This window comes from Manis javanica, chromosome 3, assembly GCF_040802235.1.
Source record: "Manis javanica isolate MJ-LG chromosome 3, MJ_LKY, whole genome shotgun sequence".
NCBI lineage: Eukaryota > Metazoa > Chordata > Mammalia > Pholidota > Manidae > Manis > Manis javanica.
In genome coordinates this window covers 15,032,338-15,046,920 of record NC_133158.1, presented here as the reverse complement: position 1 = coordinate 15,046,920, position 14,583 = coordinate 15,032,338, and the positions used below count along the sequence as shown (strand labels likewise).

At 37.2% G+C, this 14,583-nt stretch overlaps 1 protein-coding gene across 5 annotated transcripts in view; it reads left to right on the top strand.

Annotated features, from left to right (window-relative positions):
* Positions 1 to 14,583, top strand: part of SUCLG2 (succinate-CoA ligase GDP-forming subunit beta) — a 578,416-nt gene that overhangs the window by 57,499 nt on the left and 506,334 nt on the right. For all 5 annotated transcript variants that reach the window (XM_073230875.1, XM_073230874.1, XM_073230876.1 and 2 more), the window contains exon 2: positions 5,873 to 6,014. In XM_073230875.1, coding sequence (XP_073086976.1) covers positions 5,873 to 6,014 — 142 coding nt within the window. The remainder of the gene's footprint in view (positions 1 to 5,872; positions 6,015 to 14,583) is intronic.

Genomic DNA, 14,583 nt, shown 5'->3' with positions numbered 1-14,583 from the left:
CAGTGACAGTTTAACTTCTTCTTTACCAATCTGGATTCTTTGTATTTCTTTGTTTTTTCTGATTGCCGTGGCTAGAACCTCCAGTACTATGTTAAATAACAGTGGGCAGAGTGGGCATCCCTGTCTAGTTCCCGATCTCAGAGGAAAAGCTTTCAGCTTCTCGCTGTTCAGTATAATGTTGGCTGTGGGTTTATCATAAATGGCCTTTTATTATGTTGATGTACTTGCCCTCTATTCCCATTTTGTTGAGAGTTTTTAATCATGAATGGATGTTGAACTTTGTCAAATGCTTTTTCAGCATCTATGGAGATGATCATGTGGTTTTTGTCTTTCTTTTTGTTGATGTGGTGGATGATGTTGATGGACTTTCAAATGTTGTACCATCCTTGCATCCCTGGGATGAATCCCACTTGGTCATTGTGTATGATCCTTTTGATGTATTTTTGAACTCAATTTGCTAATATTTTGTTGAGTATTTTTGCATCTATGTTCATCAGGGATATTGGTCTGTAGTTTTCTTTTTTGGTGGAGTCTTTGCCTGGTTTTGGTATTAGGGTGATGTTAGCTTCATAGAATGAGTTTGGGAGTATCCCCTCCTCTTCTATTTTTTGGAAAACTTTAAGGAGAATGGGTATTATGTCTTCCCTGTATGTCTGATAAAATTCCGAGGTGAATCCATCTGGCCCGGGGGTTTTGTTCTTTGGTAGTTTTTTGATTACCGCTTCAATTTTGTTGCTGGTAATTGGTCTGTTTAGATTTTCTATTTCTTTCTGGGTCAGTCTTGGAAGGTTGTATTTTTCTAGGAAGTTGTCCATTTCTCCTAGGTTTCCCAGCTTGTTAGCATATAGGTTTTCATTAGTACTCTCTAATAATTCTTTGTATTTCTGTGGGGTCCGTCATGATTTTTCCTTTCTCGTTTCTGATACTGTTGATTTGTGTTGACTCTCTTTTCCTCTTAATAAGTCTGGCTATTGGCTTATCTATTTTGTTTATTTTCTTGAAGAACCAGCTCTTGGTTTTGTTGATTTTTGCTATTGTTTTATTCTTGTCAATTTTATTTATTTCTTCTCTGATCTTTATTATGTCCCTCCTTATGCTGACCTTAGGCCTCATTTGTTCTTCTTTTTCCAATTTCGATAATTGTGACATTTGACCATTCATTTGGGATTGTTCTTCCTTTTTTAAATATGCCTGGATTGCTATATACTTTCCTCTTAAGACTGCTTTTTCTGTGTCCCACAGTAGTTGGGGCTTTGTGTTGTTGTTGTCGTTTGTTTCCATATATTGCTGGATCTCCATTTTGATTTGGTCATTGATCCATTGATTATTTAGGAGTGTGTTTTAAGCCTCCATGTGTTTGTGAGCCTTTTTGCTTTCTTTGTACAGCTCATTTCTAGTTTTATGCCTTTGTTGTCTGAAATGTTGGTTGGTAGGATTTCCCTCTTTTGGAATTTACTGAGGCTCTTTTTGTGGCCTAGTATGTGGTCTGTTCTGCAGAATGTTCCATGTGCACTTGAGAAGAATGTGTATCATGTTGCTTTTGGATGTAGAGTTCTGTAGATGTCTATTAGGTCCATCTGTTCTAGTGTGTTGTTCAGTGCCTCTGTGTCCTTACTTATTTTCTGTCTGGTGGATCTGTCCTTTGGAGTGAATGGTGTGTTGAAGTCTCCTAGAATGAATGCATTGCATTCTATTTCCTCCTTTAGTTCTGTTAGTATTTGTTTCACATATGCTGGTTCTCCTGTATTGGGTGCATATATATTTAGAATGGTTATATCCTCTTGTTGGTCTGAGCCCTTTATCATTATGTAATGTCCTTCTTTATCTGTTGTTACTTTCTTTATTTTGAAGTCTGTTTTGTCTGATACCAGAATTGCAACACCTGCTTTCTTCTCTCTGTTGTTTGTATGAAATATCTTTTTCCATCCCTTGACTTTTAGTCTGTGTATGTCTTTGGGTTTGAGGTGAGTCTCTTGTAAGCATCATATGGATGGATCTTGCTTTTTTATCCATTCTATTACTCAGTGTCTTTTGATTGGTGCATTCAGTCCATTTACATTTAGGGTGATTATTGAAAGGTATGTACTTATTGCCATTGCAGGCTTTAAGTTTGTGGTTATCAAAAGTTCAGGGTTAGCTTCTTTACTATCTTACTGTCTAACTTAACTCGCTTGTTGAGCTATTATACATGCGATCTGATGATTCTTTATTTCTCTCCTTTCTTATTCCCCCTCCTCCCTTCTTCATATGTTGGGTGTTTTGTTCTGTGCTCTTTTTAGGAGTGCTCCCATGTAGAGCAGTCCCTGTAAGATGCCCTGAAGAGGTGGTTTGTGGGAGGCAAATTCCCTCAACTTTTGCTTGTCTTGGAATTGTTTAATCCCTCCTTCATATTTAAATGATATTCGTGCTGGATACAGCAGTCTTGGTTCGAGGCCCTTCTGTTTCATTGCATTAAGTATATCATGCCATTCTCTTCTGGCCTGTAGGGTTTCTGTTGAGAAGTCTGATGATAGCCTGATGGGTTTTCCTTTGTAGTTAACCTTTGTTTTCTCTCTGGCTGCCTTCAATACTTTGTCCTTGTCTTTGATCTTTGCCATTTTAATTATTATGTGTCTTGGTGTTACCCTCCTTGGATTCCTTGTCATGGGAGTTCTGTGTACCTCTCTTGTCTGAGAGGTCATTTCCTCCCCTAGTTTGGGGAAGTTTTTGGCAATTATTTCTTCAAAGACACTTTCTATCCCTTGTTCTCTCTCTTCTTCTTCTGGTACCCCTATAATGTGGATATTGTTCCATTTCTATTGGTCACTCAGCTTTCTTAGAATTCTTTCATTCCTGGAGATCCTTTTATCTCTCTCTGCATCAGCCTCTCTGCGTTCCTGTTCTGTTGTCTAGTCCATTAATGGTCTCTTGCATCTCGTCCATTCTGTTTTGAAGTCCTTCCAGAGTTTTATTTCTGTATTCTCCTTCCTTAGTTCTTGCATATTTCTCTGCAAGTCCATCAGCATGGTTATGACTTTTGTTTTGAATTCTTTTTCAGGAAGACTGGTTGAATCTATTTCCCCAGGTTCCTTCTCAGGGGAAGATGTAGCAGATGCCGAAGCTGTCTGGGTTAGTGTTGTCTGGATCATATTTTTTTCCCTTTTCATGTTGACAGGTGCTATTGATGGCTGGGAGGGCCAAACTTTTCACTTGCTACTGGCCTTTCTTTACTGGGACAACTGCGACCCCTAGTGGCTTGTCTTGGGTAATTGCGTGTAGACTGGGTCTTTGTGTCTTGCCCGGCTGATATGCAGGAAGCTCCCTTTCTGTGGCTGTGGTCTTCCTTAGGCTGTTTCTCTGCTTTTGCAGCGCTTGGAGGGGTAGTGGACAGGTGGACTGTTTGGTTGTTTACCTCCGTGAGGGGTCTCAGAGCTGTTGCCTAGGGGGTTAGTGTGCCCGGTTTTCCCTGTAATTTCCAGCCACTGGGCTGTGAGCTGTGTTGTTTCTGTCCAGCTGTTAGTTCCCTGTCCCTTTAAGGCTTTCAAAAAGTACTCGCTTTTCTTTGTCACAGGGGCATCAGCTTCTGAACCCGCTCAGAGGTCTTGCTGCCCTGTTTCCCAGTTTCCAGCCCTCCACGCATGCACTGTGTCTGCGCTCTGGTGCAGGTGCCTGGGGCTGGGTGTTTAGCAGTCCTGGGCTTCCTCTCCCTCCCGCTGGGAGCTGGGGTGAGGGGTGCTCGGGTCCCGCCAGGCTGGGGCTTGTATCTTACCCCTTTCACCAGGCGCTGGGCTCTCGCACGTGTGGATGTAGTCTGGCTGTTGTCCTGTGTCTTCTGGTCTCTGTTTTAGGATTAGTTGTATTTGTTGTATTTTCAAAAATATATATGTTTTTGGGAGGAGATTCCCACTGTCCTACTCACGCCGCCATGTTGGCTCCGCCTTCACACATTCTTAATACGTGAAATTGAGTTAATGAAGTTTTAGACCCTCTCAGGGACCCTAGTCTTCCAAATTTAGGTTTGAGAAAGATAGGTGATTATTCTGTAAGGTGACTGCTTTGTGGGTGATAGCATGGGTGTCAGCAGTGGCTTAGAAACTATGTTCACTGTGTTGGTTTTCAATTTAAGAGCAACGAATTTTAAGTAAGCTTTCATTTGAGTCAATGCAGAAACAGTCAATATGTATTATATGTCTATGAAGCTGGTCTCTGGATCAATTGTAATTAGTTTGCAGCAGATTGCATTAACATATCTAAAATTAATACAATGAGTGTTCTGATGAAAAGGAATTGACCACCACCGCACTGTGGGTATTTTTAGTCTGTCTGAGATGCACCTTTTAAAACATTTTTTTTCCTTCTTCTGTTAATGGCTTTATGTTGGTATGTTAACATAGACTTAATCTATTGATCCTTCCCCATTTATCTTTTAAAGGTGGTCCTAGAATATGGCACATATCTAACATTTAATCTTTTCTTTCATTAGGGGGCTTTTACTCAATGCCTAAACTTGAATTTTTCTTTGTACATTGTGTGACATGCTGTTAAAACTATTCAGTCGATGAGTATTTTTATTTTTGGAACTGTGTTTTTCAAATTACTAATGTTTCATCAAGACTTAAAAATCCAGAAGTAAGATTAATAAATCATATATAGTAAGTGATGTGAGCATTGCCTGGCAATTTATTTTTATCCTGGTATTATTTCTTTCTAAAGATGAAGTACAGGAGACTTCAACATTAAAAACATCATTACCAATAATGGTAAAAGTGGAACAGAGAAATATCTTTAGGCTTCGTCATACTGAAATTTGAATTTTTTACTAGTGTGTGTAAATTGCATTGTGTTTATTTTAGATCTGAAGGACTTCTACTTTTCTATTTTTAGGGAAAGTCAATTTCTGGGAATGAAAAATCATCTATATGAGGGAAGAAAAGGACAAAGGAAGGGTTTTTTCCTTTGGCATAACTGGTATTTTTTGAGTATCTTCCATATGCCAAGCACTGTCACTCTTCATAAAGGTAGAAAGAATTTGAAGATGTACTGTTCATGTCTTTCTGCCCTCTGATTATTTTCTTTCAGCACAGATAAAAAGTAATTGATGGTGTATATTGGAAAACCACTTCTACATGATACTTAAGCAAGATTACTTTAATATACCAGTTGCAGTTTTTAGGAAGTTAGTTTAATTAATAGTGACTTTTTCATGTTACTGCAGTCAAATTTGGAGTGTGAAAGAGATAATCTCATTAAATGAATAATGGTTGTATCTAGACTAAGTTAAAACTATGTTAAAGAAATGGGCTAGCTTGTGGCCCATTGATCTCAAATTGTTAAAAAATTTTTCTATAAATACCTTGTAATGGTTAGCTATGTGTATTCAGTTACTTAAATAATGTTATGAGCTTGATTTCGGGTGGCCATGGGGGAGACATATATTATATAATAGAGTCCTTTACATTTTAAATAGTTATAGACTCACAGGGAGCTGCAAAAATGGTACAGCATCTCATGCACCCTTCACCCAACTTCCCCTAATGTTGCCATATTAGTTTTAGTACAATATTAAAACTAGAACATTGACATTTGGTACATTCTTAACTGGACTATAGACCTTATTCAATCCTTACCAGATTTTTAAACCTGCATTCATTTGTGTGTGTGTGTGTGTGTGTGTGTGTGTGTGTGTGTGTGTGTGTGTGTGTAGTTGTCCCTAACATTTTTGATTACCAAAACAATTAAGCATAAAGAATTTATACAGATTTTTTTCTTGTGCCTTTTAAAAATCTGTGCTGCCGTTTGCTACTTAAGAGTACATATAAGAAGGTACACATAGATTGACTTATTTTTCTCCTTATTTATTAGTGTTCTTATCTCTCTCCCCCAATTCCCCCAGACAGTTCAGGTAACCCCCAGGAGATGGCTGAATCTGCAGGAATACCAGAGCAAGAAACTCATGTCTGACAACGGAGTGAAGGTTCAAAGATTCTTTGTGGCAGACACAGCAAATGAAGCTCTGGAAGCGGCTGAGAGACTAAGTGAGCTAATTCCTAACAAGTGAAGTAATCTTGTCCAAATCAGTGAATTCACAGGTATCAGTTTCCCACTAGTCTTTCTTGCAGGTTAAGTTATACTAACAGTGACAGAGTGGAGAACTTGAATTGCTAAGGCAAAAAAGCCCCATTAGGAAAACTTATTTTCTTTTACATGAGATAGCAGCAAAGGGGATGCTACTTTATGGCATTTTTCTGAGTTTTTCAGTCACCCTTTCACCTAGTTCTCTTGCCTGTGATTTAGTGGCTAGAAGAAATATGGTTGAAGGGTGTAGAGTGTCAAACGAGAAGTCCATCCATAGCCGGGTAAGTCAGGAAAGATAGTTGGCACCCCTTCTCAAGCCTCTTAAACATGGGGGAAGTTCCCTCTGAGTGACTGGAGGAGAGCAAGGGGAAGAATGTGCATTTTGAAGGCAAGCTGACTTTGGTTTGTTTTGCCCTCCGAGTACCAGCTTTGTTGCTTTGCACTAGTGCCTTCATCTAAAGCCAGTGGGTTTATCTCCCGAGGCAGTTGTAAGCCTTTGAGGGAGACTGTACATTGATGCCAGGTAGAAAATCTGATTTTCCTAGTTAAACATTGCAATATTAGGAATCACATTCTGCTGTCTGTTTTTCAGTGAGCATTCCTTCTGGTGGCAAAGAGACTTATTGTCAGTCTGGATTAGCACTACCCAATAGAAGTATAATGTGAGCCACAGAAGTATTTTAATATTTTAGAGAAGAAAAAGGAAAAGGGTGAAATTAATTTTAATAATATATTTTCTTTACCCCAATACATATAAAATACTTCAATAGGTAACTAATATAAACAATCATCAGTGGGATGGTTTATATTCTTTTTTTGTCCTAATCTTTACAAATCTGGTTTGTATTTCATACCTCCAGCACTTCTCATTACATACTAGCCACATTTCAAGTGCCTGATAGACACATGTGGCAGGTGGCTATCACACTGGATAGCGCAGATATAGATGCTAGAAAGGTGCATGTGCATTCTTTGCCTGAAACCTGGGAGAGCAATTGTTTCCTACTAGAAATAAAGAATAGCGCACCTGCTAACTGACCTTGCCCAGGCAACTGTAGCAAAGTTTGAAGGTCAAGATAGAGGCAGATTCTATATTTCAGTTTTCTAGTTTTGTGTGATCTTTTAAGAGTAAGCAAGCTCTTTCAGCTAGTAGTTGTTCTTCTTTTAAGTCCTTTTCAGAGTTCTCCCACATACTTACATGCCAGATCCTGTCTATGTTTTGTTAGTTTAAATGCATGATTAGTCTTTCCCTCAACAAGTACTTATTATCAGCCATATGTGTTAGGCACTGCATGGATACAACTGCGGAAGAATCAGTGAACCCTCTTTCTTATAAGAACTGATATCCTACAAGGAAATTAATTTGTAATTTTCAGATGAAAAATGTGGAAATTGAGAATGACTTACAGTTTAAGAAATGGAAATTGGTTTCATTTAAAAAAACTATCAAAATTGGTTTATTTGGTAGGAAAAACAACAATAAACTAGCCTAAACTTGGGTAATGAAAGCAAAAATGTGAAGTTCAGATTGGTCTTTGGTCTTCATTTTCCCCTTGTTTCCTTAAATGTCCTGAAATACTAGTATTCCTGGTCTAAGGGTCCTTCTTAAGGGAATTCTGAAAGTCACCTGATTACTGCCATGCACTGCTTAGGCAAAGCCCAGCAGAGAGGACTTCTCTTTCAGGTTTTCATGGAGATTGAACTTGCTAAACTAATTGACCTCTTAGAAATGGGTTTATTTTATAAGCATTATTTAACCATTACTTTGTGGTTGGAGATTGTATACTGAGCTTGTAAGACAGAAAGAATATTTGCTCTTGAGGAATTGCAAGGTGGCATTTACATGCTGGGATAGGGTGAAGGGAGGAGAAAAGACAAGCAAAAAAAGCAGGTGTAAGTGAAAGAAATTAAAATTATAAAATGAAAGTAAACCTTTAAGAAAACATTTTGGTTCTTGACCAACTTAAAAAATAAAAGGATTGAGAATGATGTGACTGAGTATGTACCTTGGCCTGTGCAGAGCCATAATAGATAATCCTGCAGATGGTATGACCATGGAGGGCCTCTCTCTGATCCTGCTTAGAGCTAAAAGGGAATTCTGAGATCTAACCCATGCACCTCACTGGCTGAATGACTAATCCTATTTCACTCAGTGAGAAGTTGTGGAAGAAGGGACTTCTTTGGACTTCGTTGTTGAATAGACAGTTTGATCAGAGGGGAAATTTATTGAATTAGAAGAAGAGATGGTACCAGATCTAGGTGATTAAAAATGAAATTAATTGATAGTAAATATGAAAGGAAGTATGCAAGTCACTGAGATTCTGGAGAAGTAAAAACAAGAAAAATCTGGCAAAATTTCACAGTGTTCACATACTTGTCACTACAAGATGGACAAGAACCAGGAGCTCAACTGTAGTTCTACCAAACAGATTTGAGGTTAAGGTTAAAGCTGTATCACACTAACATGTTTCTAATTGTCCTAAAAATGGGACCTCCACCTTATAATTATGATACTTGGAAAGGTGAATTGCCTAACATGCAGTACATGCAATAAAAGGTTTTGGTGTGGCCATCATCATAAATTCCCAGGGGCGGGCTCACTGCTGTCACGATTCAAATCTATGGACAAATCTGAGATGTGATGATCAGTATTCTGTCCACCATATGTTAGGAGACTTCATATTTTAATTTGAAAAGTTTATAAATGATTGAAATATATGTACCTACCTTCCAACTTTATTCATATTTGGATGTGTTTTGAAATAAAATGATATTCATAAAACATTTTGAAAATAAATGTTTGTATTAGTCATGCCTATGATTTCCAGTAATCTCTGTGTAGATTACCTCACAAATCTCTTTTTTTTGAGTCTGAACCCACATTCCTAGTTGTTTCTTTGGCCATCCATTTATGCTCGTCTCTGTCTTCTGGCCCAGATAGAACTTGTCATCTTTTGGTTGCTCCCCACCTTCTCTTCCTCTTATCTCCTACTTACCCAGCTGAGATACTGCCACATCCTCTCTGATGCCTCTCATGTCTGTTATATTCAGTCAGTCACTAAATCCTGCCATTTCAATGCAACACTGTTACGTTGCTAAGCAAGGAAACAGGCATGATAAGGTTAAAAGCTTGCTAAGGGTGTACAGCTAATAACTGACAAAGATGGGATTTCTACCCAGCCAGATTAGATTTAATCTCCTGTGAGCATTTTTCCTCTTTGCTAACTTAATGATGATATTTTAGGAAGTTTTTATGTGTGAGTCAGCATTTTTAAGATGGAAAATGCATATTAATAAAATTAGAAGATTGAATTAAAATGAGATGTGGCAGGTTCTAAGGCACAATTTATAGAAATTCTAATCTGCAGATGATTTTTTCCTAATGATTCATTTTGTTGTATCTCTTTGGGCAATGGGAAGTTTTGCTGTATAGCTGTGGAAAGTTTAATTTAAACATTTGTTTGAACTAGATAATGCAAACCTTTGGTTTCTGAAACAGTTCATAGTGATACTATATTGAGTAAGGGCCTCATTTTATTGCCCAGAAATGGACTTATGTCTGACTGAGACAGTAAATTTGATTTGGTGAATTAAATTTTTAGTATGTAGATAATACTCATTTCTGCAGCAGTTTATATGAGCTACCTTTTGCAATCATGCTTTAAGAAAGGGTTTCCCTTGCCTATCATTTTTTCAGGAGGTTTATCAGTTACATACTTTTCTCCTCTGTGGTTTGAATTTAATGCACACAAACAACAGGTAATAACAGAATGCCTACTATGTGCATGACTGGTCTTTGTTGCTTTTCTTTAAAGATGAATGAAGTAAAATGTCTCTCACATAATTCAAAAGCCTATGTTAAAGGAGTAATTGCATATAAGCATAAGTTAAACTTATCTCGGGCCACTCACTACCTTTTAGTTTTGGGAATATACACACCTTATTAATTATTCCATTCATGTTGCTGTGGGACTCAGCATATGGTTAAGCAAGAAGATTGTATTTAAAAAACTCATAGTTTTATATTTTGCCAGGAAAGAAATTGAAATATGAATGAAAGAATTAATCTTTTCTGAGGTAATGACATGCTTCCTAAAATGGAGATAAGGAGCTTTTATTGAATTTGGCTGGCTTTGGATTGCTTTCAGCTACAACATGTTTGCTTTCATCAATATGATAACTTATTCTTTTCATTTTATAAAATCACATTCTAAAGCCTAGTGAATTACTTAAAGCATTAAGAAATTGTATTTTATATAAAAATGGAACTGCTGCCAATTGACTATTGATTGACATGTACTTTTAATCCTTTAAGCAATTAAACATTTCGCAAGCCTCCTTAACGCTTGTGGCTTTGTCATACCATATTATGTGGTTAAGATTTTCCAAAGAGATCCTGTGTCCTTAGATGATGGGCATTATTGTCTTACAATGGCAGGTGAGGATCACATTGAGTTCTTTGGAGAAAATTTTCATTTTACCACTGTATCAGCTGCCCATTATTTTGAATCTGGAGTCAGGAATACAAAGAAGCAAAAGTAATGGCAAATGTGGCCTATCAGGGGTGAAGCAGCATCTGATTTCCAGGTGTAATGGTGGTGTCCTCATGAGATAGATGGTTCATATGGGGTGTTTTGACTGTGTTGGCTGCTCACCCTCTTGGGTTCTTCCCATTTATTAATCCTGATTCATCCAACCTCCTTGGTGAGCCTTCCCATATCTTTTCTGTAATTCACTTCATGCTTATTTCCGCTATAGTTATTTTTCTGTTGCTTGCTGCTAAGAACCCTGACTCATCTAGACAGAGGTGCTTATCATTGGTCCTGGGACATAGTAAATGCGTGGTAATTATTGTAACTCAGAAAATTTTCACTTGCTCATGTATACTTACAAATGCTCCTTACAAAGAACACCTGGATTGACACTATAGACTTTTCCTAACTGTGTTTATAAAGAGGATCCTGTCCAACAATTTGTAGGCTTTAATAACATTTCCCATTGTATATGTTTTTACAGAGATCCCCCATTTTATAAGATATTCTTTTCTCTTCTTCCTGAGTCTGCAAATACAAATGGGCTTTCCTGCCTGTCTCCTTAGAATTTCTCTGTGCTAGAGTATCTTTTCCATAATTGTTTTATGGTGTTCACTGAATAGAAATAGCAGGAGACCTGCAGAAGGAAGGGCAAGATCAAGGCCATTGTGGGCAGGCAGGCTATATAAGTACCCATGTAGCTCGCTCTCAGTTTCCTTAGAAACCAATGAGAAGAACGCTTTGAAAGTCAGTGCCTCAACTTGAATTTTGGCAGTATAATAAAGCAAGGATTGATTCTTCTACTTGCATTTTAACCAATAAACATAATAGTGCCTGCATTTACCCTTTGACCTCTTGCCCTGCACCTGGTATCATACTGAGCATTTGAAAGTGTGCTCTCCTGTAATTCTCATTTAAACCAAAGGGAAAGGCTTTCCTTTAGGGACTGGGTCTGAATATCACCAGATCTCTGGGTGCTCATGACTATGTACCTGCGGTAGCTGACATCATTTCATTTTCTGTATTTTCAGTGTGCCATTAATGAAATTATTTCTTAACTTATTTTTTTTAAAGCTACTTCATTGTGAATGAACAAGAAGTTCTGTTGGAACATAGTCTCGTTTTCCAAGACTTCCCTGTGAATTGTTTCTTCCCAGGGCCTTTGACTTACGCAGTGTACAGTTCAGTAGTTCTGAATATCAGAGGGTACCTTATGGGGTCACAAATGTAGAGAAGCTGTCTGGGGTAAGTGGGCATATAGCTAGCTGCATATTTTCTGTCTGTCTGGATATATTGGCCTTTTAAAATAAGGCTTAAATATAAGCAAATCTTTTTGATTCAGAAAGGAATCGCTCACTATTTTGATTTTGGAAAATACAGAAGATATAAAAAAGTAAAAACCTCCTCTAATCCCATTATCCAGAGGGAACTTGCCTTAGTGTTAACATAGTTCCCTTCATTTTTCTTAGCCATTTATTTACTCATTCAGCAACATTAATTTCTGAGTATATATTTGCATAAATATAATCGAGAGAGAACTTTTTTTAAATTTGAGAAAATACTGTGCATACAGTTTGATATCTTACTTTTAAAATTCCCAAATACTAAATTTTTTTTTTCAAAAATGCTGCTTTAGTATTTGTATGGTAGTTCCTAGATTGACTATGTTATTTTCTATTATGACTTACTTAGATAATATTTTTTCTATTTTGTTTCATTAGGTAATGATAGCTTTTGTGACCCATAAACTGCCTAATTCTCAACAGCTTAATACAATAAAGAGGAATTTCTTAGTCATATCAAAGACCACTGTGGTATTCCTGGTCTGCCTTAAAGTGGAGACTCACAAATCCAGGCTTTCATTATTTCATTCTGCCCTCTTTAACATGTGGCTCCCAAAGATGACCTAGGGATTGTGTTCATTCCAGCTAGCTTAAAGGGGAAAAGAGCGCAGAGGATTGCATGTGGAGATTTTGCAGGGACTACATCACTTTAGCTCCCATTTTATTAGTTAAAATTCACTTGGTGATCACAGTGAACTGCAAGGGAGACTGGGAAATATAGTCTCAATGCACACATAGGAAGAAGAGAAAATGGGTTTGGTGATCATGTAGCAATCTCTGTAGTGTTTAGAAACTGGGGGAAATTTGTCTCCTTGCTTCTTGGTATAGAGTGAATATGGACTATACAGTCAGAACAGAGCTCTCATCCCAGCTTTACTTCGATTACTTAAGCCACAATTTACTTGACTATAAAATTGAGGATAATGATACATACTTCAAGGAATGACTCAGATTAAAAAAAGACAAATACAGCACATGCCTCATACAAATTAGGCACTCACCAATTTACCTTCTTTTCTTCTTTCTTTTTTGGTCTGAACTGAGCAAGTATTTCAAACCAATCCAGAAGGAATACAATAATAGCTATTAAAAATAGCAGCAGCAGATAAAAATTAAAAATGCTTAATGCTTTTGCAATAACACCCGAGTGTTAAACTGTATTTAGTGCACAACGCATCAGATGCTTTAATAATGAATATATTACGCGTATGCTTTTGGTTGATATTTTCCAGGGAGATGCCAGTATGTGAAGTCAAAAATTGCATCATTTTGAAAGAAAATGAAAATCGTTCTTTCTTTACATTGCAACAGAATAAATATAACCTGAGGAATTATGCTTTTAAGATGCTGCACTATTCCCTAAGGTGGTTATTACAGGAATTGGCAACATTTAACAGATGTTCATAAATAGTACTAAGGTTCCATCTGAGTTTTTTAGGTTTTCTGCAAAATCAGGAAATGAATTGAAAAAGTTAAAAAGAAATTACTTGATCTACTTTTAAGATGAAAACCAGATGAGTAAACAAACTACCTAAGTTATGTTTTTTTTTCCCTTTCTTTCATTTGACACAGAATAAGCTAAGGGATTTGTGTATCTCTTATTTCTCTCAAATTAAATGTGGGCCAAGTATTAGAATACTTTTTGTCTTCAGGCTTTTATTTGAATGAATATACCAATCATTTCAGTATGGGGAAAGAAGCAGATGGAATGTGTATAACAGGGGAAAAATATCAGTGCTAAAAGTATTTGATGTGCAAAACTCAAACTGTTCCCAGTCTTCAGGTGCTAGATGTAGCACTGAAAAACTTCATATAAATATAATTTTCTTTATAAATAACCTTCTCATGAGCATCATAAACATGAGAAAATCTAGATTCCTTCATGACTTTCCTCTTGCTCAAAATTCTTACTGCTCTTCCTTGTTTAGCAGATTCAGTTTAATCTCACATGACCAGTTGTGTGTGATGTATTCACGGTCTGTCCTTCACACTTTGAGCTTATTTCCCAGTGTATGGCCATAGCAGATTCCTTCCTGCCTTTGTGCATATTCTTTCCTCTGTAGAGTGCCTTTTCACTCAGTGGATGTCACTCTGGAGTTGGCCTTAAATTTGAATCCTGCATCTGCCACATGTTAGCTGTGTGACCCCAGGCAAGTGACTTAACTTCTAGAATCCTCAGTTTCCCTATCTGTAAAATAGCTTTACTAATAATACTTCCTCAGGGAGCCGTAAGTGTGAAATGAAGTCATGTATGTATTAGGGGTTGCAGATTTGTATATCAGTGTCTCCATAATGGGTAACTGGGATCATTATCATTGTTATTATCACCTATACATCTTGGTCCAGCTTAATTGTCACTAGTCAGTGATACCTTTTGGGAGGCACTGGTGCTGTTTAAGAAGGTAGACCCTGGAGGAGACTGACTTGATTTCAAGTCTAGCTTCACCACCTTATTCTGTTTTAACTTCTCTAGGACTCCATTTTAAGATCTGTAAAATATGGGATGTCAAGTACATGGGTTTGGTAGGAGGAGTGCCCTAGGTTTTCATACAGTGTTTGGCTCATAGGAGACATGGGTAAATACTGTAATTATATATGCATATATATTTAATTGAAGTATAATTAACATATAACATTAATTTCAGATATATATC